This window comes from Silurus aristotelis (assembly GCF_946808225.1).
Source record: "Silurus aristotelis genome assembly, chromosome: 8".
Taxonomy (NCBI): Eukaryota; Metazoa; Chordata; class Actinopteri; order Siluriformes; family Siluridae; genus Silurus; species Silurus aristotelis.
In genome coordinates this window covers 15,135,185-15,161,550 of record NC_139581.1, presented here as the reverse complement: position 1 = coordinate 15,161,550, position 26,366 = coordinate 15,135,185, and the positions used below count along the sequence as shown (strand labels likewise).

Below are 26,366 nucleotides of genomic sequence, written 5' to 3'. Positions count from 1 at the left end.
TTCTACACAAGTCTGGGTTTTGAGGTAGAACAGAACACAGAACCAATACATAGGATCTGTGTGAGTGGTCAGGCCTGTGCTCCATGAGCCACACCATGAAATCTTTGAAGCTTTTTTTTTTTCTTTTCTAAAAGTAAATACTATCCCAATGCACATTCATGTTTACCAGTGCTTTTTAAAAAAAAAAAAAAAGTATCCAAATTATATTTTGAAAGAATGAACTCAACCCCCCAAAACGTTAAGGAAACTTGTCATTATTAAGCGGAAATGTGGAGCTCTTATTAAAGGGACTTAGTTTGCCCACATCCGGAAACACTGACGTTGCTGAATTCACTTCGTTTCACTAACTGTTACTGCATCCCGCACCAAAAGCAGTAGATGATATGATTTGTAGAACAGACATTGGTCGTAAACCGGAACCGGAATTTCGCGTGGCGGGAATTTTATTTTCTGTTTGGATGTGTTTACAGTCTGCAGTCAGCTCGCGCTCTAATCTGTGATGCGCTGTGTTTTACAGTAGGTACGAAGTTAAAAGATGTCAGTGTTTGTCCTCTGAAACGCTGAATTTGAGATATTTGGGTTGCTAATTTAGATAATTCTGTTAGCATATCGGTTTGAAAAACTGAAAGCGTTATTGAATCTGCTCGTGCTCGGATCAACTGATAACTTTTACCTCTTCCAGTGGTTCAGTCCGAAATGACTCGCTAATTATACATGAAGTGCCCCCTATAGAGCAAAGCTGTAATCAATTATTTCCTGGTGTAGTGCACCTACAGAGGGAACAGTCGGCTTTTTGGGATGCTGCTGGTCATAAGTATATGTGCTTTTTGTGCAGCGCATTCCACATTTAGTCCCATTTCGCTCTTATAATTCCCTCCACTTTTTTGGGAAGATGTTCTGATAAATTTTTTAGTGGGCTTATGGATATGTGTTCATCAGCCACAAGTGTATTAAGTAAAGGCAGGTGATGTAAGTGAGGAGGCCTGGGGTGCAGTCAGCGTTCCAATTCATCTCAAAAGTGTTCAGAAGAAATAAGATCAGAGCTCTATAGCAGGCCACTCAAGATCTTCCTCTCCAAACCATGTAAACCAAATCTTTAAGGAGTTTGCTTTATGCATTGGGGCATTGCCATGCTGGAACAGGTTTGAGTTTACAAGTTCAAGTGAATGCAAATTTTTTATATAGCGCATCCAAAGACATTCTATAGAATTTTGTACACACACACAAACACACACACCTCTCTCTCTCTCTCTCTCTCTCTCTCTCTCTCTCTCTCTCTCTCTCTCTCTCTCTCTCTCTATATATATATATATATATATATATATATATATATATATATATATATATATATATATATATATATATATACACACACTAATAATTTATTTTAATTATAAAGCCTCTCTCTGTGAGTAGCAGCATGCAAACGGAGTCATTTTAAACACATTGCTGCATCAGTTGCTGCATGTCACTGGTATGTGCACAGACACAACATCCTCCTGAGTAACTACGATTTACACTGAATTGTGTTTTTGATCTAGTTATTACTCCTTATAGATTGGAGATGGTTACTGTTTTTGTTTATTTATTTTATCTCACACGCACACATACCTGTGGTTTTTGTGAGATTTTGTACATTTGAGCACGCAGCAAGCACAGAATAAAATCCCATTTTATGTATGTGTGGAAGCAGCAGAGTTTCTCGTTCCGTTTTATTACTAAATTCAATTGTATAAACTAAATTGTAGCCACACATTTTTTTGTATATATGCAGGGATCTCATGGGGAAAGAAGCGGGGTTGGAGGTTAGTGCGTACCACCATACTATTTAATTTTTAGTGTCCTTCAACAGCTACGCATGTACACACTCAGCATGGCTGCAGATACAGTAGAGTACACCATAGGAGGAGTGAAGATACACTTCCCCTGCAAAGCATATCCCTCTCAACTTGCCATGATGAACTCTGTAAGTTTCCTGACGTATTAAACAGCTGAATGTACTGTGTGTTTATCTGGGTGGTGTTCCATCTTTTGGTCAAAGAACTTTGGTCTTTCCATATTCTATATTGTCCTAACAACCTGACTCTAAAACTGTCTTCCTCAGATTGTTCGTGGCCTGAACCATGGGCAGCACTGCTTATTGGAAAGCCCTACGGGCAGTGGGAAGAGCCTGGCACTGCTCTGCTCAGCATTGGCATGGCAGCAGGCGCAGTATGGTATGAATTATTGCTGCACAATATGTGCTATTTGTTCCCCCAAAAAAATGTGGGCAATCTAAACTGTTAGCATTGCAATTTTTGTAGCCCCTTGGTACCCAGTTTGGTTCTGCTTTTGCAATTTGCATTCGGCACCTGAGAAGCATGTGGGTAGGCAGATTCACAACACTAAATTTCTATTAGGTGGGAATATTTATGTTCATTTCTACAGGATAAGCTCTGACCGTGACTAGAATGAATATTCTTGTAAGGAAAAATGAATAAATGAATGTTCAGTTCATTGCAATCAACAGTTAATAGTTGCTGAAATGTTCATACTGTAACAGTTGTTTATAATATTAGTGCAATAACAGACTGGATTATATATAATAATTAAAGCACATTACATTTCAGTCTGATTTTTAGATTTCAATGAATATGCAAAACATTACTTAAATGTCCACTAAACAGTCATTTATTGCAAAAATCATCAAAATATGCAGTTTTGCACTATGAAGTCAATATTTGTAATTATTACTGCATGACATGTGTCTGCAACTGTATGATGTGTTATTACAAAAAAACACGATGGCAGTGATATGGTGAAATATTGTAAATCTGTGATAGACAACATACTCCTATCTTCACTGCTATTGTGAAGATTATTCCAGAAGTTTATATTCTCCTATCTGTTCTATTCCTCTAAGCTAAGCCTGACCAGGAGGAAGAAAGCCCTTCATGTGATGTAAAAAAGCCACATGTTACCACCCCATGTCAGTGTGCATGCCACAGCAGAGCTCAATACTCATCTACATCTTTCAACACAACAATGTCCAAACCTGTGATTGACCTTACTGGAGAAGATACTGATGTCCAAGCCATCACACCTCCGAGAGGTTAGCGTGATTTGAAATCACCCCCCCAGTCTGTGGTGTAGAGATGATTGATTTCATGAGTTTTCTTCTCACTAACAGCAGAGGGAAGCCAAGCCAAGAGACCCACTCTGTCATCCAAGCTTTCTGAGAAGTTTCAGGCTTCCATCGTTACAACAGCAGAACCAGTTGATGAAGATTTTAAGCCTGATAAGAAGCGCCTTCGGGCACCTGCTACTGATCAGAAGGTAGGACTGTAAATATTTAGATTTATTTTTTCTTCTGCAAACACACTCACTGTTAGAATAAATTTTTTTCATGTTGGTGATAAACTCAGGCCTTTTTTAATCTTGAACTGATGTAGATTACACCTTAATCTGTAATCCATAAACTAAATATCAGTTCTGAACACTGAGGACCAGCTTGTAAAGACTGTTCATTCTGAGCATTAAATGATTACATAAACGGACCTGCAATTTGTTGATCATTTGGTGTTTAGCAGAGCAGAAAGCGAAGATGTTTTGAAAAAGGTGTGGTGTTTGAAGATGATGATGATGATGATGAGGAGGAGGAAATGGAAAGGGCTGATCATGGGCCTCAGAACCTCACTGTGGAATTAGGCAGTCAAGCCAAACCAGAAGCCAGTCAGTCACCTGCTGAATGCTGTGTGAGTATAGACAAAGGATATTTCAACTTTAATTCCAAGTACAATTCATACTTTATTGTGTCTGAAGCATTAGCTGTTGCCTGTCAGTGCAACACATTGTTTTTTGTTGCTTTAACCATCTAAGTTCAGACTGGATACACTGATCATAAAACACTATTTGTACAGTATCTCACAAAATTGAGTACATCCCTCACATTTCAGCAACAATTTTAGAATATGTTCCCAAGGGACAACACTATAGAAATAGAATTTGGATATATTTTAGGCAATGTGCATCACGTACAGAAGTCCTCTGAAAATAACTCAACATACAGCCATTATTGTCAAAATAACTGGCTTGACAGGACCATACAAATGTGTGTATCTTGTATTAGAGCAGCTAATATTTGGTGCTTTGAGTACAATTCTCTCATTTTGACCACTGGATGTTCAACATGGCACCTCATGGCAAAGAATCTCTGAGGATTTGAAAATTAGATTGTTGCTTTCCACAAACATGGCCTATGCTATAAGAGGATCAGTAACAGCCTTAAACTGAGGTACTTTACAGTGACCAGGGTCATTCAGAGGTTTTCAAAGACGGGTTCCACTCAGAACAGGCCTCGCAAAGGTCCATCCAAGAAGCTGAGTCCTCGTGCTTTTCGTCAGGTGCAAAAGCTGCTTCAAAAAAGACGAGTGCTGCCAGCATTGCTTTAGAGGTGCAGGAGGGATGGTCAGCTCTTCAGTGCTCAGACCATACACCACACTGCAACAAGTCAGTTTGCATTGATGTTGTTCCAGAAGGAAGCCTCTTCTGAAGCTGGCTCACAAGAAAGCCCATAAACAGTTTGCTGTAGACAACCTTTTCAAAAACATGAATTACTGGAACCATGTCCTCTGGTCTGATGAGACTAAGATAAACTTGTTTGGCTCAGATGGTGTCCAGCATGTGTGAAGGAGGAGCAACAAGAAAATTGTGTCTTGCCTACAGTTAAGCATGGTGGTGGTAGCATCATGATCTGGGGCTGCATGAGTGCTACTGGTACTGAGAAGCTGTGGTTCATTGAGAGAAACATGGATTCCAACATGAACTGTGACATTCTAAAGCAGAACATGACGCCCTCCCCTTCAGAAACTGAGACAAGCGGCAGATTTACAACATGATAACGACCCCAAACACACCACCAAGATGACAACTGCCTTGCTGAAGTTAAAGGTGAAGGTGAAGGAGTGGCCAAGTATGTCTCCTGAAATCTGGACCTTGTTAAGCACCTGTGGGGCATCCACAAGTGGAAGGTGGATAAACACCATGTCTAACATCCAGCAGCTCCATGATGTCATTACTGAGGAGTGGAAGAGGATCTCATCAACAACCTTTGCAGCTCTGGTGAATTCCTTGTCCAGTAGGATGAAGGCAGTGCTACATAACAGTGGTGCTCACACAGAATATTGACACTTTGGACACAGTTTTGACATGTTCACTTAGGGTGTACTCACTTTTGTTGCAGTTTATTGTAAAAATAATGGCTGTATGTTGAGTTATTTTCAGAGGACAGTAAATCTGTACTGCTATACAGGCTGCACATTGATTACACTAAAATATATCCAACTTTCATTTCTATAGTATTGTTCCTCTAGAAGAAATAATAAAATGTTTGCTGAAATGTGAGGGGTGTACTCATTTTTGTGAGATACTGTATAATAAGAACTAAGCTCATTCATTGCAAAGTATTGGTGTTAAAATAATTCTCAGCCCCAAGCTATCAACAGGTTTTGGCATATAACTCATCATTTCCCTATCATTTTTGGGACGTTTATTTTCACTTAAAAACAGGATCTTGCAGAATGCAGGCTTGATTATTGTCAATGAACAAGAACTGATCAGTGCATGCCTTTCCATCATATTTATCTCCATTCCGTATGACTTTTATCTTTTACACAATGTTCACAGAACTGAGGTGCGCATTAAGTCTTGATGATAATAATAAGAGGTCAACTAGTTAATCAATTATGGCGATTAATCGGCACCGATAGTGAAATGCTGGATCGTCAAGATCCATACCGATAGTATAGTACGAGAGCGTGGGGTTTTTTTTTCCTTCAGTTAGAATGCATGTCTTATTTTCCTTAATATTTATTAACATAATTAATATATTAATTTTTATTTCACTTAGCACATTTTCATGATTCAGCACTTTTTTATTTTATTTATTTACCATAGTTTAAAACAAATTTTATGTTATGATTTACATTATGATCGAACCAATATTCATTTAAGTCTTTACTCATGGAGTCATGCAGGAAGAAACTGGACATTGCACAACGTTCCACCATGGATTTTGTTCTTGGAGATTTATATTTGACCACTGGGTGGCAGCAGAGAATTTTACATGACGGCAGAATTCATTGAGTTCATTGAAAGCTAAAAAGCTTAAAAGCTTAAAATCTCATCACATGCAAACATATGATTGCTCGTTATACAGAACCTGAAGACAATATATTCAGCATTTTTTGTGTTTTTAAATATATATGTGGGTCTTTTGGAGACAGATTTCTTATAAGTAACAATTCAGGCCAAATTCGTTATTTATGTTTTGGTCTTTGGTCCCACATTTCCACAGATTTCTAAAGAAGAATTATTTAAAATATTTTTTTACATCAAAAAATTGTAGGACTAATTGGTTTTGTAAGTAAAAAAAAGTTAATTATATTAATTATATTAAATACAATAAATAGATTATGTATTACAATATTTCTTAAGTCAATAATACTGCTACAGAACATTTAAGTAGGCCTAATTAATTAAATAACAGTTTGGTATCTACATTGATATCCATCAACATTATATGTCAAAACCTGAAAATATTTTGTTATGCATATGAGTAACCCAGTTTAACACACGCCTAGTTTTTGTCTACTGGTTTTGCAACTTCATATTTTACTGACATTTTTATTTGTTTAGTTTTGACCAGATACATTTATAATTGGTTAAGCAAAGTAAATACTCAGTGGCTCATCTTGCTAACTGATTCAGTTCCAATGTTTCGGTAATTTTGCGCACATTATTTGTGTGAGTTGGAAGTGGTGTGTTAAATTTACTCCATTCGTATGTATACTAAATGAGCATGCTATGCATAATTGGTCAATACTAGTCAGAAATAGCTCACCTAGCTGAGTGGTCAACTGTAGTGAGTAATGAGATATAATAGTTAGGTGTCTCAACCTTTCTTATTTTCAGAAGCATTTATTTTTTAGTGTGGGTATGCTTGACATGCTATTGAGATGTTTTGGACATGTGCAGAGGAGGGACATGTAGTATATTGGTAGGAGAATGCGCTGAGGATGGAACCACCAGGAAGGAGGAAAGAGGAAGGCTAAGGAGGAGGTTTATGGATGTGGTGAAGGAAGCCATGCAGGTAGTTGGTTTGAAAGAGGCAGACATAGTGGACAGTGGTGTATGGAGACGGATGATCTGCTGTGGCGACCTCTGATGGGAGAAGCTAAAAGAAGTTGCTTGACATGTTGAAACACATTGAAATCACTCTATTACATACTAATACTGAATACTAAGGACTTCCCTTGGTGCTTAAAACAGTTTTAGTTCTTCATGCCATGGGTTTTACATGTCAGAAACATTCTATTGTGATTCTAGTTCATTTTGACTTAATTGAAGCAGGCAATTTCTGTAGAACTGCATAGTTTTGAGTAAAGTCTGGAGAGTGTTTTGTGTAAATATATCCAGATATCAGCATTTATAGAAAAACCCAAACCAACCTGCCCAGCACCAACAAATAAACCATTGAGCGGGTTGATGTGAACATTAGCTGAACCTGCTGCCATGTATTTATATCTGTGTCTGCCTTGAATCAGATTTTATGCAATGCGCTGCTGCAACCGAAGTGCCTGATTAGTTAAATAAAAAAATAGTGTTCACTAATTGTCTAGCTAATATAAAATGAAAACTGTAAATAGCACCTTAAATAGCACCTTAGAAAATGTGATGCCATACCATTATAAGAATCTGTGTTGGTGTTTCCCCATGACATAGGAGAACCTGTGTGTGTGTGTGTGTGTGTGTGTGTGTGTGTGTGTGTGTGTGTGTGTGTGTGTGTGTGTGTGTGTGTGTGTGTGTGTGTGTGTGTGTGTGTGTGTGTGTGTGTGTGTGTGTGTTGTACAGTTTTTTGTGTAAGGAACTAAGTAACTTTTGTTAGACTTTTTAAGAGATTGGTGGACTGTTACAGAAGGCGGAGACCTTGCCTTGGTGGGTGGGTGGATAGGTTAAAGGGGGTGGGGTTTGCTTTGGGTTTCCATTCCTCATCTGACACCGTGCGTAGCCCCTGCCAGTGCTGAGTGACATCTTCAATAGGCCCTTTGAAGCAAGCTCCAGTTTAATTAAGAGGTTTGCCTTGCTTGGCAGTGAACTGTGAAAGCCTGGGATAAATATTGAATGGGGTTCACCTGCTGGTTACTGCGCTCAAGGGATAAACAGGTGCTTTGTATCTCTAGAGATTGGCTGGCGGGGGGGGGGGGGGGGTGCTTAGGGCTCTAGGGGCAGCCGTGATGGTGGAGTGAAGACCCGTGAAGACTTTTTTATTAAGGCTGTTTTTCTCACTCTGTCTTTTCTTTTCAATGTGCCTTACTGAGGGAGATTTTGAAGAAGGGGGGGGCATGAGTGTCAAGCTCTCAAAGCTCACCTGTTGAAATGCTGGCCTGTACATTCCATCACAGAGTCATTGTGGGGTGAGGACAATCTGCCTCAGGATCTCAAACATAGAGCTCAAACAGGACACAGGGCTCGCCTTGCACCTCTCTAGAAAAACACAGTGAATGTACTGTTTGGCTGAACAAGCCCATTGTCATTTTTATTTCTCTGCCCAAACACCTTTCTTTAAGTCTGTTTCGTTAGAATCCTTTATAATACTTGAAGGCTTTTCTTAAGGAAAAACAAGCTTTTGGAGTTATATTGGGACTCTGTGAAGCCTGTAGTTTACATTCTGGATTAGTCTGAACAAATATGTGTTTAGATAATGTTATTTATTTGTGTTGTAATGCATTCACTTTATTATTATCACTTTATTAAAGGATGCAATTTCTTGAGCAAAAAATGTCTTTATTACAGACTTTCTTGAATTTCTGGGGCTGGAATGTACAGTCTCTCACTGTGTCTGAAAAGAAACCCTCTTCAAATTCTCTGCTTATCTGCTTTTTGCTGTTGAGCAGTGAGCTGTTCTGTTCACCTTGCCCCAGGTGACCCCAGCTGAGACAACATGCTAAGGTTGACGCTCCCGCACAAGGCCGGGCTATGTTTGTTAGCGAGGACTGGATTGAGCCGAGGGAAAACTTGGAGATGATATCAGGGCCCTCATGGTGAAAGAATGCAGCTTGAATGTGTCCACGGCGGCAGGTCCAGCCAACGGAGCCTGTTATCTGCATACCATGGGTGTTTCTTTGCTGCCCGGTGGCGAGAGGGGCCGAAACTGGGGCAGGGTTCGTGAAACGGATACTCTTGTGTCAGCTGTTTCCTGTGCTGCCGCTCACAAGGCCTACCATTCACAAGCAGCCCTCCCTCTATCATTCGAAGAATAAGTAATTATACAGCACAGGAGTCAGGGTACTTGGACTGGGCTATTGAATGTGGCAGCAGCAGGTAAGCTGATCCAAGGAACTAAGACAAGTGGAGCGCTGGTGTGAAACTCCTCCAACTCCTCTGTAACCTTATCTGCATCCAGGCTTTTTTTTATTCGGTTCTTGTAGTGGAGCTAGGCTTTATCCCACTATATCCTCTTCATGCTGTGTATTGTAATATTTAATAGCAAACAAGGTTTTAGAGGCCCTGTGAATAACCAAAGCTTGAATCCTCCACTGGAGCAGGGATTCAAAGAAAGCTTGCTCAGTATTAAGTTATAACCTGCACTTTTATTTTATTCTATTACTTTTAGAGCTTAGAACAATGGCAAGGGGTTCATGTTTTAATTATTCATTTGCAACCTAATAAAATAAAATACACAGATATTATGATATAAGAATTTATTATATAGTGTGTACAGTAAATAGTAAATTGTATATTAATACTTTTAAATACTTTTTTCAACCTCTCATAAATAATCACATGGTGAATATCAGAAGTGATCTGCAGTTGTATATTTAGACTAGAACCACATTTACAGCATTTGGTAGACACCCTTATCCAGAGTGACTTACAATTACTTCATTTATACAACTGAGCAGTTGAGAGTTAAGGGTCTTGCTCAAGGGCCCCATAGTGACAGCTTGGTGTTGCTGGAGAATAAACTCATGAGCCACTGATTCAAAATTGCCTTAACCTTAATCTGGTTGTATATACAAAAAATGTCAGCTTGAACTGGTGAATATGATTGTGTGATATTGAAGTATGGTAATAAAACTCCAAAGTCTTGTTTCCCTATTATCCTGTCTTTTCAGCATAAAAGAGCTGAAATTTTAGGTTTCAAAATGTGCATTTTGTTTAAATTGGAATGTTTCAGATACCGCTCACTAATCTCAGTCTTGTGTCCCAGGGACCAGTTTTAGATGTTCCAACATTATCGTGCTGAAATTAGCCTTTATAAGATGAGTAAATTGTGGGCATAATAGGAAGCATGCAAACAGGAGTATTAGTCCTGTTTGCCATTTTAATATTCATCTAGTTGGCTGACATGATGAGGATTGTGCTAGAATTTTTTGTAATTACTGTACTTGAGGTTGATTTGTTTTCCTTTTTCTCTATAGTCTCCTCTACCATGTTCCCTGTGTGCTTGTGCAAGCATCACAGAAGGGCAGAAGGCAGGCAAAAAAGACAAAGACAAGGATAACAATGGGAAAAAAGCTGTGCCCAAAATCTTCTTTGGCACACGCACACACAAACAGATCACCCAAATTGCACGAGAGCTGAAGCGGACACTGTACTCTACTGTGCCCATGACTATACTATCCAGCCGAGACCATACCTGTGTCCACCCTGAAGTGGTACCTCATGCCAATCGGAACGAACGGTGCAAGGAGCTGCTTGATGGCAAGAATGTGAGTTACCCAATGCCCAGGTCATAGTGTCTGACATCACCAAAGTTTTCAACACACCATCTTTATTCACGTGTCACCACATGAGCCCTCAAAGAGATGAAAGGTTTCATTGACAGAGTTTCTTCAGCTCTTCAGGTTCACACGCTCTTGTTAAGTCCGAACTATAATTTATGGTATAGTAAAATAGGTATTCTAGCTAAAGTGAGTAGTAGAAAAAGTAGTTTTGCATTCCTATGATATACACATACATAATAAAGTTCATTTCTGTCATACTATCCTATGATGAAATTGTGATGTCCTAATTTAAAGGATATTTTGGATTGTGTTCTCCACCAGCATAATCAAAACACCTAATCAGGGAATTTATTTTTTTTTAAATGGCATTGATCATCCTATTATAGTAAGAGAGGTTTGTAAACTCTATGCCAAGGCTCCTTGAAGCTATTCTGGCTGATTGTGGAGGTATAATATCTAAAGATCAGGCTCTCTGATTGCGGTCCCATTAAATGAGTTGTTATACCAAAGGACACCCAAATAGAACCTTCTGAACTCATTCTGACCTCAGTTCTACCTTGCAAAGGAAACAATTGCTCCCTGCTTTTTGTCATGGCCTTCAGGCTGGATAGTCAGTGTTCACTAGTTTGGTGAGGCTCCTTTTCACTTTGAGGTTGTTGTAATGGGAAGATGATTAGTTGCCTTCAGATTATAGCCACTGTAACATAAACCTACTCTTGAATGCTCTTTGAGTGAAATCCTTGTCACAGGAGCTGTGGGGACCAGTTGTGGGTGATAATGCCCCTAATCACTCATACAAAGCTTTTTGTTAATGCACACTTGTCAGATGCTTCATATGCGGTCTGTTTTAACAAGAGACTTTATCATCCTCCTCGACACCATGTATCTTGGGTTATATGCACCTATTGCTTAGCTCCTGACCTTGTTCCACACGTGCAAGGCTAATGACATGGATATTAACTCTGCATAGAAGTGTATAAGCCACTAGCACTGACTCCAATCTCATTTCCAGTCAGGGTTGAAACCCCCATACCTTTCTTTTATCCCCATCTGAGGCATTTGCCATAAGGTCACACATCTTACTTTCATCACCGTCATAAAGCAAATGACAGTTGCAGTGAAATGGCCCTGTCCTGGCAGTGTTAATCTCATGCTCTCTCTAATAGATAATCACCCTGACCATAATACAGTTGAAATTGATGTCAGCCTCTGCCTCTCATCAGTCCATTGCAGGCTCCAGTGAGTCCCAGCACATGGAACAGAAGCCCAATTTAATAGTCCTGCAGAAAGACACCTGCTCTAATTATGAAACAGATATGTGTCTTTTAGCAGTGACAGTGCTGCCATTGTTATAAATGAAAACGATGAATTGCTCTACAGCTGATTTAATGGCATACTGAAGACACTGTCTAATGTTCGAGATGAATATTGACCTTTCATTTTATTTGAGTAAGGTCTATTTTATTAAAGTTTTCAGTGAAAAGTGAGTCTAAGTATTTATTAATTCGAAGTTAGATATTTTTTTAATTATTCAGTTTGGGTTTTGTTTCTTTTACAGGGGCAACTATGCCGATTCTACCACAATGTTCATAAGATGCGAGAACAGAATACTTTGCAGTGGGTGCATGGGCTGCACCAGGCCTGGGACATAGAAGAACTTGTCAGTCTGGGCAGCAAGCTGCGTTCTTGTGCCTACTATGCAGCTCGGGAGCTTATGCAGGATGCTTGCATTGTGTTTTGCCCGTACAACTACTTGCTGGACCCTCTTATCCGGGACAGTGTGAGTTTCTTTCCCAGTTAGACCGTTTATTAAAAAAAATAAATTGACAAATTAATAGGAATGCATAAAATAACCATAATGTGCATTTAGATGCTACTGTATATACATATCTTAGTATAACAAAGTTATCTGTGCTATAATATTTCCATTAAGATATAATAGTTTTCATGAAATTATAAATCATGTCGTTAGTCTTGATAAATGTTGGTACCATTTTATTTGAAAATCTGATGTTTAACTTATCAATCATGTACCATTTTACATCACTTAATGAAGTCTTTGATTGCGCCTATCTTTTCCACAGATGGACATTAATCTAAAGGGGCAAATTGTGGTGTTGGATGAGGCTCATAACATTGAGGATTGTGCCCGTGAGTCTGCCAGCTTCACTCTAAACCAGAATCAGCTGCAGGAGGCACGTGATGATCTTGAGAACATGGTGACACACAACATCCGTCGGAATCACCATGAGGCTCTTCTGGCCATTTGCTGCAGCCTGCTCAAGTACACTTTCCTTCTTTCTTTTTTTTTTTTTTTACAGGCTGTAGAATGATCTAAATATGATCTCTTTGCTAACTCCCATGTGGCTATTGGTTTGTACAGAATGTAACTTGATAAGAAGATGTAAATAAAGCTTAATGATATCGGAAATAAATGATTGTGCATAATGGGGAGATTGCATCATGTAGAAATTAATTTATCAATCTTTTATCGATTACTAAGCAGAGACAACATGCTTTCTATTGACAAGTTCTTGTGTATCATCTCATGAGACAGGATGTTAATTGCAGGACAAATTAGGATAGCCAGTTAAGATCTGGACATGTCAAATTAATGCCTAATAATCAAAGACATAATGGACAAGACTGTGAAACCACAACTGGTATCAAATTTATCTTATAAATGGGGTTGTGTGTGTGTGTGTGTGTGTGTGTGTGTGTGTGTGTGTGTGTGTGTGTGTGTGCGCAGCTGGATACAGGAAAGTTCCGGTATTTTGCAAGACAGAGATTATGAGACTGCTTATAAGGTGTGGACTGGGAAAGAAGTCCTGGACATCTTCCATGGTCTTGGCATAACAGCTGCCACATTTCCAGTGCTTCAGGTATCCGGTTCCAAAAGTGTTGCTTACAGTCCACCTTCGACATTCTCAATTCTAATGTTTTTTTGTTCCCTTATTTTTCCCTGAGCAAAGAAGAATATTTATAATTGTGTGTGTTTGCTTGCTGAGCAGAAGCACTTTGAGGCAGTGTTGGAGAAAGAAGAGCGGGTTGGGTTGGTGAATGGAAGAGAGAGCATGGTACAGGTTCCTACCATCAGCTCTAAGACCCAGATTGTGCTCAAGAGCCTTTTTATGGTGTTGGGATTCCTGTTCCACCAAAACTGCAGGTCATTAACAAACGTGTCTTTTTCCAGCTGTTTAAGGTTTTTACAGGTGGTTTTACATGCTAACGTGACACAGCAAAAAGATTTTAAAGGTTAAGAATTCAAAGGAAACATTTCATTAAGGTGCTTGTCACTATACTCAGGAGTGCAGATATTTTTCTCAACTTGTCCACATTATTTAAATTTACTTAACCAGTACATCTGAATTTTTGTTATAACACTATTTTGACATTTTAAGCTCATTAACTATTTAATTTAATTTGTAATATTATCTACAGTTTATTTAATGCAAATCATTTTCATTTCAAAAGTCAAATCTTGTTCACTTTAATTAATTTACCTGCCATTAGCACTGAGAAATTTCTAATTACATTGTTTATTTATTTTAGTTGTATAAATAGCTAATCAAAGAGACATTGTTGATCCTAGCATTTCTATCATGTTTAAAAATGTTTTGTTGTGTGCTGTAATTGTTGCTTTTACTGTGAATTTTTTTGTTCTTATGGTTTTCACTGTGATCTTTTCAACTGTTTCACAAGTTTATAGAACTTGAACATGAACTAGAATAGCTGGCAGCTGTGCCAAATATTGTTTGTGAAGGTGAATTCTAAATCTGTGTATATTTATATGTACAGGTTTGCAGATGACTACCGAGTAGCTCTGCAGCAGACTTATGTTTGGATTACCCAGGAGGATGTGCCTGATGCCCAGGGCTTTTTTGCCCGGCCACGTCGCAACCGCCGCCAGATGGCTCGCACCAAGACCCTTGTGCACACACTCAGCTTTTGGTGCCTTAATCCTGCTGTGGTGAGTTCCTGACCCTGTCAGCCTGTTTTGATTTAATTTTGTGTGACATTAGTGCAGGTAAAAGAGAAAAACAACCAGTCTCTTAAATCATAAATTTCCTTTCTATAAGCACTCGATGATAACGGTGTATGTGTGTGCTGGCAGGCATTTTCTAATCTGAGCACAGCGGTACACAGTATAGTGCTCACTTCTGGTACACTCTCACCCATGGGGTCCTTCTCTTCTGAGCTGGGCCTCAAATTCTCCATCCAGCTGGAGGCCAGCCATGTTATCAGCAAGTCTCAGGTTAGTACCGCTGGTAATGTAGCCAAAAACTGTACTCTTGAAAATAATTTCACTTGAAAATGACTGAATTAGAGGTAAAACTGTTAAATAACCACTTTACAGTAATCCCCTTTTATTGCGGTGGTCACGTCTGAAAACCGCCCACAATAAACGAAAAACCGCGATCAACGGACGCCACCCCAAAAATGCTATTTTATGTATACAGTACTGTACTGTAAAGTAAGTAAAAATTTTTACTTAATTTTATAATTAATAATTATATTTGTATTAATTAATTTCATTATTTCAAAATAAAACTCCATAAAAACTATTCCCTATAAATCAGCGAAACAAATTGGATATGTGGAAAATGCAATTCCGCGATAAACCGAGGGCACGAGTTTCAAACCGCAGTAAAGCGGGGGATTACTGTATAAGATTACAGAATCGATTAAAATGATGTCAAAAGAAGAGCATATACTTTATAATGCAGCAGAATTCCATAATAACTTTAAATGTAAGTTTGTGCTGTGGCATGTTCCTTTGACCTTCCGATCATTAACCCAAAGCCTTATCCGTTGAGCTACCACTTCCTTCTTTAAGGATGATGACTTAATTAATGATGATTGACAAATACTATACTAAAACAAATTTTAAATAAACAATGAAAATTAAGACAGACACTATATATTGTAAGTCTCATGGCTGTATGAGAATGGCTGCTTATTGGTTGCTTTTAATACTTGGACACCTTTGGTAGTGTTTTATCTGCTTAATAATAAACTAGATTAGCTGTGTGTTTGCCTTTTTAGGAACATTATGTGAGGGTTTAAACAATGGCATAAAATGTTGCAGGTATGGGTTGGCACCATTGGAGCAGGTCCTCAGGGCCGTAGGCTGTGTGCCACATTCCAGCACACTGAAACCTTCACCTTCCAGGATGAGGTAGGCGCACTGCTGCTGAAAGTGTGCCAGACGGTGAGCCGAGGTGTACTCTGCTTCCTGCCATCTTACAAGGTAAAAATTAGATACTCTAACTAACTTGTATTCAAGGTTTTAACAAATTAGATCTTTTTTAACAGAGAGCTGTATCTGTACCTGTGTGTGCTCACCACTGGGTGGTGATAGAGACCATAGTTTAAGCCCCAAATTCCTTTTTTTTTATTCCTCTCCATACTTGCTGCATACTGTACTTGATGCGTCACTTCAGCAGCTATGAAGTGACACCTGAGGCACTTGTTTTAAAATTCAGTAGTTGATGTCAGGCAGGCTTTGTTTGCCACTTAGTCTCTAACAGGCAATTCTAGTGTATAATGGATACTACACAAACCACAGTGCACAGACCAGCATTTTTCCTGCCTGTATCAACTTTCAGCTCACAAGCTCACTTATAGGCTTTCATTGATAAATACTTAGTTCTCCTTTGTTTGTTATGCCTTTACCATGAATAATTGATTTTCATTCAAACTGCTAGTCACAATGACTCCTCTAAATGACCAAGTGACTTTCTGAAATGTATCCATATGTAGACATGCATTATTTGTTACAGCTAAAGCGCATGTTTTTGTATTTTACATTTGGACATGGCTTTGTTGTATGTTATGGTTTTCAATGATAATACATGACTTCTCCATGTGGATTAATATTTAATCAGAAAATTGAGCAGCCTGGGGATTCTTTTGAGCCTTTGAGTTTATGGATGTTTTGGAGCCACAAATTCCCATTTGAGAAATAGCCGAGACTATCTTCTGTTTCCAGACGCCTTTCTACATGATCTCTATACCTTTGTCAGATACGACATTCTGTGTGTGTGTATGTATGTATGTATGTATGTATGTATATGTTTGTGTGTTTCATGAACGTGTACAGTGTGTATTGGTCCACCAAATCAGATACATACACATACCTTTCACCTTGCTTGTAGAGCTGTGGTTTGTAGTAGTTTTGACCTCATTAAACCACAGTGCCCCTCATCGTCTGGCTCGACCACAGGAGAAATAAACTGGAAACAACCGAGGGGGATGCACTTATTAAATGTTGGTTTGCAGAGGTGAAAAGATCTCAGAGAAATGCAAGATGCTTTTAAAGCAGATTAAGATAAGGGCCATTAGGGGTGATGTCGCCATGCTGTCTGTGTGAAGATGCGTCTGTACTGGCGCCTGGTGCCGGTGGGGAGTGAGTGTCGGGAGGCTGTATCCGTTTAGCTTTTGTCCTATCAAAGTCAAAGTGCACTGCAGGGTGAATGAGCTAAGAGCTTCAGATCCCTTCATGTGCAGCCCAGTGTCTTTTAGGCAAATTTATGCATAAGTAAATACATATATCTCAGACACTTAGTCTGTTAGATCACACACATTTAAACAAGTTTCAATATTTTTTATACATCAGCCAACATCAAGAAATTATAATATATTCGACAAAAATTATGTAGTACAGTTTGGTTACTTTCTATCCTTGCCTTGGCCTTTTGCTTAAAACCATCATGTTTTGTAAGAAGATTTTGGTGAAATGGGAAATATCCTTAATGACTGGATTTAACTATTAATAATTTTTATTAAAATAAAAATAACTATTAATAAAAACCCCATTGCAGGTTTTCAAATATTAATACAGAACCTTTAACATAGTTCTAAATATTAGCTTATGCTTTCTGTCGATCCAGTCGTAACATCCATATAGTAATTGATCAAAAACTCTGCTTTTTCTATTTAATTTAAATTTCTATTTAAATAATTTTTTATTTGTTCCTGATATATATTTCTTATTCTAATTTATATAAAAGTCAGTCCTTGTGAAAACATTGCTAAAGCCAGTATAGCATCCTATTCACTTCATATGACAAACATACACATGCAAATGGTGTATCTGTTGAAATATATTACAATTATATATTACGTTTAGAGAAAATTCTGGGACCTTAAACGTTCATTTATAAATTTTTTTGTCTTTAAATACATAAATATGAAAATATAGGTAGGGTTTACTAATAGTTAAATAAAGTATTTGCATACAGTAAGCAAACTTGGGTATTATTTTTTTTATTTCCACTTTGAATGAAAGACTGACCAGGCCTCATCACAGGGAATAATCCAGATTTTGCTTCCATAGCTGCTGCCCATTTGAGCTGTAAATGAGCTGTAAACACTGACACTGAGCTCCATTAGCAGCTAACAGTGCTGAATCTCTCTACTCATGAGTGTTTACCACATTGGGTCCACAAGAATCTCCTAATGCTTTCTCAGCAGCAAGAGGAGGAAGGTTTGAGCGACGTGGTCCACTTCCGAGCCCATTGTGAGTCACTCGGTTTCACATGTATTTTAGAGTAAATATTTTGCCTGCAGCCATCATGTGAACTGAAGTGTTTTTAACTTCCTTTCTCAAAGCTCTGCATTAGGGAGGCAGGCTCTTGACTTGATAAAACCGGATCCATCTTGCACTTTATCTGCTGCTCTTAGCTCTGGGACTGTTGGCCTTGTGCTAATGGCCTGTTCTGCGTCAGTTCAGAAAAGCAGAGCTGTTCACCAGCAGGTGGCACAGCCGCCGCTTGACTCCAGCCGTGGCGTAATTGTCGTTGTCATATTTGACAACTGAATTATTCACATCTGCTACACGTCTGCGCCTGAAACCACCAGGGTCTGCATGTTTCATTAATGAATTCCCATATTCCAAGCGGCTTCCATTATTTGAGTGTTGGCAAAAAAGGGCAGCCTGCTTCCAAGCATCAGAGTGGTCATGACAAAGAAGAGAAACAGATAAAGAGATGTGCATACGGTGGTGATTAGTGAGTCAGTATGCCACAATCCAGTACCTACAAGTGCCACTACATTATCACATGCCCTTGGATAGCAGGGTCATGCTGTCCAGTGTAGCATTTTGTGCAATTTAAGTGATGCATATATTTTTTCACTCAGAAAGGTCTATAAATTATTTATTCTTGTTTGTTCAATTCAAAACAGTCCTCATCCCACATCTCTTATTTTTACATTGTTTTTAAAGGATGCAATGATGCTGACCTCTAACATGTCCTAATGTTGTCTACATATAATGAAATCCCTGATCCTTTTTTTTTTTTTTTTTTTTTTTAAGGATGGCTTAAATAAAGGCTATAGAGAATATTTTGATTGCACATTAGCATAGATTACAGAAATTAATGGATTCTTCCTCAAATTTCCTCAGACTGTTTTAATTCTGTCTGACAAATAGAACATATCTTTCCCCAAAGATTTTCAGTTGGTTTTAGATCTGGTGACTGTAAAGGTCATGGCATCAAACTGTTTTGTGGATAGGGTTGCTATCATTTCATAAAAATGTTTCATCATAGGATAAGGTGATCAGTCAGAATAGCTTTTAATGCAGATCACCTCCTACACAGTCACTTGTCTGTGTACAAATATAATATATATATATTTTTTTTTATGTACCAAAATTTTGGGCAAAAATGTGTGATCTGCACAAAGTTAAATATTTAGATCACTAACATCAACTAGTTTTGCCCGGCAGTTTCTCTAACTCTTTGAAACAGGTGTAAATTATGGCCAGATATGTTGGGGTAGTGCCTAGACTGATTAACAGTTGATAAAGACTTGTTGAAAGAATATTTGCTAACAGTCTAATGACTCAAAGCCTAACAGTAGATTTTAATCTTTAGAACAAAAAAATTCCCAAAGGTACAGATTAAGTAAGACATGAGAGATTTGTGTTGTACCATCTGGTGCCTGTCTTATTTAAATCAACAATAGCTGCTGCAGTACGAATACCTCAGTCCTCGTATTGTTCCATGTTGTCTGGTTTTGGATTCTTTGATAAAGTAAACAAACGCACAGAGCATTTTTCCAGTCTGAACCCAAGCACTTCAGAACACTAAACAGGACTTGATGTTGCAGATATTCCAAATATTAATATAATTTTGATTCAGTAGATTTCAGTTCCAGGGTGAAACTTTAAAAATCAGTGAAAGGTCAAAGGTAAGGTGAATACTCATGCACTGTATAGTACAGTTTGGTGTTTGTTTGGTGCTGCTGTGTTATTGTCTGTCAGGATAGGTTGGCACAGGGGCACTGCTGCCATGTTTGTGTACCTGACCATCAGTCAAATGTGTAGTTTGAAATTTCGAATCTCTTGTTTTGTACTCTGAGCCTTGTGGGAGAAAAAAAACTGCTTTTGTCAGATAATGACTCTGAATTAGTCATGAAGGCCATGCACTTATTCCACTACAACCACTGCGATTTCCCTCATACCCCTAGCTCTGTGTTCTACTTCACCAACATGTAGTAGGCCACTTTGGTTCTTTTTAAAGAAGTACTGCACCATACATATTGCTTTTAACACTAATTACGAGAGCACAAGAATAAAGCAGGATAAGCATAGAGCTGGAAGAAGAAAGCCTAGCTTTTTAGCTTTACTAATGAAGCCCACATGGATATCTGTTGTAGATATTCAGTTCTATAGCACGCATGAATTCCACTTTCACAGGCTGCTTTGGAACTGGCTTCCACAGTTTGAAGACAAGGACTTTGGAAAATGTGTACGTAATTAAATGGCAGCATGGAGGCAGATTCAGGGCGATGTTTACTTACAGAGTCTGAGAGATAAAAGCATTAGGACCATTACTGTGCAAGCCAAAAGGCTCCTGGACTGGCACTGTATTGTATTTCATCCATTTTTATAAGGCCTAACAAATTACAGCTCTGGGAATATAAACAATGAGCTTACACGAGAGTCTTTGTGCTTGCACATGTCCCTGTCTTTTAAAGTCCAGGATTTTCAGATCAGGTTACACTGGGGTTATCAGTTTACACTTTGAATGGGGAAAGAAATTAATAACATTGTCCCTTAAAGTAAATTCAGTGACCTGATCCATTAGAAGAATGAGTCATATGTTATACCTTTCTTTTATCCGTGTTGTTTTTGTGGGTTCTTTGTGCTTCTTTTTTACACCAGTAAAGATTCCCTTTGTTCACGAATGCATGCTTACCCAAGAAGAAAATGTAATGGGGGGGGGGGGGGTGGACAAAGAAACAAAATATGAATGGTAAGAAAAAGAAAAAAAGCTCAGTGTTACTCCCTAAAGAGTCACTGACTTTTTGCTCTACCACACTGGGCTCCAGTGGTGATTTTTGTAATAGGAAGTATCTGAAGTGTCTCTATGTGTGGGAGGCAGACCGCTGATATTTGTCTGTGAGAGTGTGCAGTACAGCCATTAAACACATTTTTCCCTTTTTTTTTTTCTTTTTACAAAGAAATTATAAATAATATGTATACAGTGGTCCCTCAAAAGTCGCAGGGGTTATGTTTCAAAGACCACTCGTGAGTTTTGGCCCTTTTGGCACCGTAGTGAATTCATCTAGACATTGTCACTTTAATACAATAATGTGTTTTACAAATTTTCGGAAATTTGTTAGTGATAACATAGTTAAAAATGTTATTCCTAACCTTCCTGAACATTCGGTCCCGCTGCGGATTCCTGCGAATTTAAAGATAATCCGCAACTTGCTGTTAGTTAGGTTCCAAATGAGAACCCTGCTAATTTTCCGAGCCATGGATTATGAACCACAAATTATCCGGGGTTGACTGCACATGTATTTGCAAAACAAGGCTTTATATCTTAATCATTATTAAAACATGATTTAGCTAAGTAGCTGGGATCATGTCTCTTTATCCTGTGGATTTAGTCATAGATCCAATCTATTAAGATCCAATCTATTAAAAAAACCTGTATTCAAAGTAATCCCAAACTGATGTAAATAAATGTGTTGTTTTTTGTTCATTTAAGTATTCACCTTATAAGCTTATTAACGAATTCTCGATCATCCATGCCTAATTGCTTTGCATTAACGTTTTCTATATGATGAAGTATTTATTCTTATGATGCTTTTAATTCTCTGTTTTTTTGTTGACAAATCATTTACAAAATGTCAGTGTTCTCCCAGCAAAAAAGAGAAACCAAGCACTCATCTGCTATACTGGATACTTACAGCTCACAATGAAGTGTTTTATTATTTTATCAGTAAAAAATTTATGATTTCCTCAGTGAAACAGTAGTAGTAAACAATTAATAGTCATATAATTATATAGTAGCTCAGTAGATAAGTCATTGGACTTTGGTCACAAATTTAAATCCCAATGCCCTTAACTGCTCAGTTGTAAGTCGCTCTGGATAAGGGCATCTTCCGAATGCCATAATTGTAATTTAATTAATTTTATACGGGCAGCAGATGGTATTTCCTATATGTTTTTTTGTAAATATTTACATCCCAGGAAAGAAGTCCATTGTCAGAATTGTACTCCAGCTCCACAGTGCAAATCTCACACAACTTCTTACTATTGTATATACGGTAGTTATGTTTGAGTATTGAGTATCCGAATGTTATCACAGTTATAGCTATATGTTGTTTTCCTGACACAAATACACTAAATACACTGAAGCTGTTGTTAAATCTGTGTGCCTGAGTAGATGCTGGATAAGCTGAGGGATCGCTGGATGAACACAGGCTTGTGGGAGAAGCTGGAGGAGCAGAAAGCAGTGATCACAGAGCCACGTGGTGGAGCCAAGAGTGACTTTGAGGAGCTGCTACAAACGTACTACAATGCAATCAGTCAAAGTGGAGCCCGGGGTGAGTAAAAATTGTCCTCTGTTCTATTGTCAAAGTGGACGTGTGATATTCAATAAAATCTTTTGTGCAGGGATTTATTTAAAGATTATTTTCCTTTAATCTTTTCTCAGATGGGGCACTTCTGATTGCAGTTTGCAGAGGGAAAGTGAGTGAGGGACTAGATTTTACTGATGACAATGCCAGAGCAGTTGTCACTATTGGCATTCCCTTTCCTAACATCAAAGACCTGCAGGTAAACTTGCTGCACTACTAGACATTTTTTTTTTCTTTCTCTACAGCAGTATCCTAGGATGCTCTGCAAGGTTTTATTGTCAGGTTTCAATAAAAAATTGTCCAGCCCTGGAGATCAACAACAGAGCTGGACTTGGCTTTAGGCTTATTGTAACTGTCCTGTACGGCATAGTTATTTTATAATATCTCTAGATAGATCCTTGAAAAGAGTAGTGTACAAAGCAGTAGCTTTCCTTTTCTGTGACCCATAAACTAATTCCATGGTGATTGTACTTTTTCAATTCTGTCCTTAGCATATAATCTTGACCTTTAAGATTACCCCCTCTTTCTACCTTGCTGTCAGAGTGTATTGAAATTTTTCTTACCATGTGTGTCACCATGAGGGACATGTGTATATGATTTTTCCAAACCTTTTACTTTAGTTGAAACTGTTGGCAGGATGACTGTTTTACCTCTGGGGAAATGCTTTGATTGATTTATTTTTTTTGCTCTTCTGGAAACTGATTTGCTTTTCCATTTTGGATAAGGCTGTAGGGGGCTATCAGGTAGGTTTTAATTGCAGCTCTTGTTTAAGGCTTTCAAAATGTCCTGGTCAAGCATTAAGCTGATTGGCCAATGGGGAATAGGGTGCATGCCAGCTTCTCCACTAGAAGGCATGTGATATCTTAAATGCCGCACATTGTGCTTGACAGAACTCTACAGTGTTTGTTTCTTGGCTTATGTCAGCTTGCCCCCAGATAATATGCCATCACTAACACTCACACAGAGAAAGACACTGCTTTGCCACATGGTTTAGAGGTGGAGGAAAAAAGATACAAGACTGGTGTTTGACTAAAGTGCATTCAAATTCAAAGAAGATATGTTTTATTGTACTTTGTTATTGCCACACATGATGATCCAGTCTTCAACCTCATACATTCTCCACACTACTGGTACAACAAAGTGCTTGGCTCTCATTATTTTAACTCAATTTGCTACAGGCTGCACAATCATTTTTGCAAAATTATAGTCCATAACAGAATGTAAATTTGAATTTCATTTGCATGATTATCCATGAAATAGGAATCACTTCCTAATGCATTTGTGAGCAAAAAATAGACTCAGATCAGTTATGGCAATGTATCAGTTCCTTTAAGAAATGGGTTGTATAAGATGGACTGAGCTAAGTTTGGAAAAGATAGCACATGTTGCCATGACTCATTAACAGCATATATTTATTTCACAAGCTTCTTGTTTGTTAAGCAGTTGGAAATTTTATTTGCTCATTATATATGCATTTACAGTGAGATGTCTCTGGGCATTTTCTCCTCTTGATATCAGTGTGCTGATCAGTCAGAATGATATGGTGACATCCAGAGCTGATAATGAGAGGGCTTTCTGATGTCTAGGAGATTACCTCATTAGGCCAGTCGCAACAGAGGACATTGACACTAATGACTGGTAGAGTGCAGTGGCTCCTATAACTACTGTACAGCCTTTCTGTCCCAGACACACACACACACACACACACACACAGAGTATGCTGTTGCAGATGGCGCTTTGACAGATCTGTCATAGTCACATGTAATCCACAACGATCATTATTTTTTCCAAAGGAGTGAAATGCATCCACATTTACATTTCATGCTGTGCTTTAACTTTTCATTTGAAACACAAAACGTGTCTTATCATAAAATGCAGAGAAATTGATCAAGTTTTTGCTTTGTAATTTTGCTAATATTTAAATGGCGATAAACACTTTTTGGTATGTTTATTACTTTGACTGCATGCATATTGATGTTCCTTCTCAACACAGTAGCCTGTAAGAAATGCTTGTAAAATATATTTTTAAGCCGATTCCATTTGAAATAAGGCATTGCAAAATTTTAACATGGGCCGTAGTGCGTCAATATAAATCTATTTTTAAACACGTGGTGCATGAACAATCATTCAGTCATGAATCATGCAGCTCAGTCAATATCTGTTTTTAGGGATGAGCAGGTAGAGCTGAAGCAGGCCATCTTTTGACATTTAACAAATCACTTTCAGCTTGTGGTTTTAAAGATTTGGCCCTCAGCTAAAACTGGCTTTTTCCACATATGCATCCTGTCATATCGAATTGAGTGTTAACGTAGTTCAAGGGGGCAAAGGCCCCAATGCTGAAATGGACCCTGATTGGAATTAGGTAGACTTGAGTTAGTGGCCTTTATTTTTGATGAGAAGAGCTTTATTCACTCGTGTTGTCTCTGAGCATCACATGAGGTCTGCATCTGGATTATTGGCTATATATATATATATATATATATATATATATATATATATATATATATATATATATATATATATATATATATATATATATATATATATATATATAAATCTATAAATCTAAAAATAAGTTAAAAAGTAAACATTTTTAAAAATAATAGCCTTAAAAACATTAGGAATTTAAACTTTGACTTCATATCTTTAAAATCTTAAAATCATACTTCCAAAATTTCTTTGTTTACATTTGCTGAAGCAAACAATGCACATTGATGTTTGCTGGAAACAAGCTTTACCTGTCCTGGTGGTGGCCTTTTGGCTTTAAGTGGATGCCTCTGAACACATGGTACCTGTCACAAGCAGTTAGAAATCGTTGCCAACCTGTTCTACCCAAAGGGAGCTGAACTTTTCACTTGTCAGCTTTAAAAGGTTAGCGGTAAGAAGCAGAGTGATGGGTGAAAATTGGCTGACAACTCTGTATGGCAAGGCTCATTTCATCCAGCAGCCCGGTTACTCCATTCCATGCCAACTTTTTCCACCCTGAACCAAGCAAAGCATTGAGTGTAGACAGAGGTTTATAAAAGCTCTTTAGGTCATGACGGTCACCTTTATCAAAGTGGTAGCCTCTGCTTCTCACCTGTTCAGCCCAAAGTAGTGCATTTGGGTTTTGTTTTAATCAGGCAGCTGGTCTGAATTAATGTGACAGACCATGATGTGTGTGTGATTTTTCTGTAGCAGGTTTTGTCTAACATTTTTGACATTTGTTCATAGATGATTTGGCAGTTAGTATTGCATTATTGTAGAATTACATTCACAGCATTTAGCAGATGTGCTTTTGTATAGTGTAGTAAATGAGGGACTAAAATGACCAAATCAGTCTAAATATTTTTTTATACATTAACCACTCAAAAGTTTTAGATTATGCAAGTGTTAATTCATGTTCTTATAGAGAGATAGATATTTAGTCTTGGTTTGTAATATTACAGTTTTTGTCATCATTGATGGCTAATTTATTTGAGGTTTGTTGATGCATCTTAGGTTCAGTGTAAAATCCTATTTTAGGAATCAATTAATGTTTGTTTTAGGTTTAAATCTATTTTTTTTTTTAATTTAGGTTGAACTGAAGATGAAATACAATGACCAGCACTGTAAATCCAGAGGCCTTCTTCCTGGAGGCAGATGGTATGAGATCCAGGCCTACAGAGCCCTTAATCAGGCTCTGGGAAGGTATGTATTAAGGATTTTTCATATGAAATTTTGTGATAGTCATGCTGATCAGAA

At 38.0% G+C, this 26,366-nt stretch overlaps 1 protein-coding gene across 1 annotated transcript in view; it reads left to right on the top strand.

Annotated features, from left to right (window-relative positions):
- The first annotated feature begins 317 nt into the window (after window positions 1–317).
- Window positions 318–26,366, top strand: part of brip1 (BRCA1 interacting helicase 1) — a 51,398-nt gene continuing 25,349 nt past the window's right edge. The window contains exons 1-17 of the mRNA XM_083548660.1: window positions 318–516; window positions 1,775–1,966; window positions 2,105–2,216; window positions 2,903–3,091; window positions 3,170–3,315; window positions 3,567–3,734; window positions 10,461–10,751; window positions 12,325–12,546; window positions 12,851–13,050; window positions 13,516–13,648; window positions 13,778–13,932; window positions 14,565–14,736; window positions 14,881–15,021; window positions 15,856–16,017; window positions 22,451–22,610; window positions 22,721–22,842; window positions 26,200–26,312. Coding sequence (XP_083404786.1) covers window positions 1,859–1,966; window positions 2,105–2,216; window positions 2,903–3,091; window positions 3,170–3,315; window positions 3,567–3,734; window positions 10,461–10,751; window positions 12,325–12,546; window positions 12,851–13,050; window positions 13,516–13,648; window positions 13,778–13,932; window positions 14,565–14,736; window positions 14,881–15,021; window positions 15,856–16,017; window positions 22,451–22,610; window positions 22,721–22,842; window positions 26,200–26,312 — 2,594 coding nt within the window. The 5' untranslated portion in view covers window positions 318–516; window positions 1,775–1,858. The remainder of the gene's footprint in view (window positions 517–1,774; window positions 1,967–2,104; window positions 2,217–2,902; window positions 3,092–3,169; window positions 3,316–3,566; window positions 3,735–10,460; window positions 10,752–12,324; window positions 12,547–12,850; window positions 13,051–13,515; window positions 13,649–13,777; window positions 13,933–14,564; window positions 14,737–14,880; window positions 15,022–15,855; window positions 16,018–22,450; window positions 22,611–22,720; window positions 22,843–26,199; window positions 26,313–26,366) is intronic.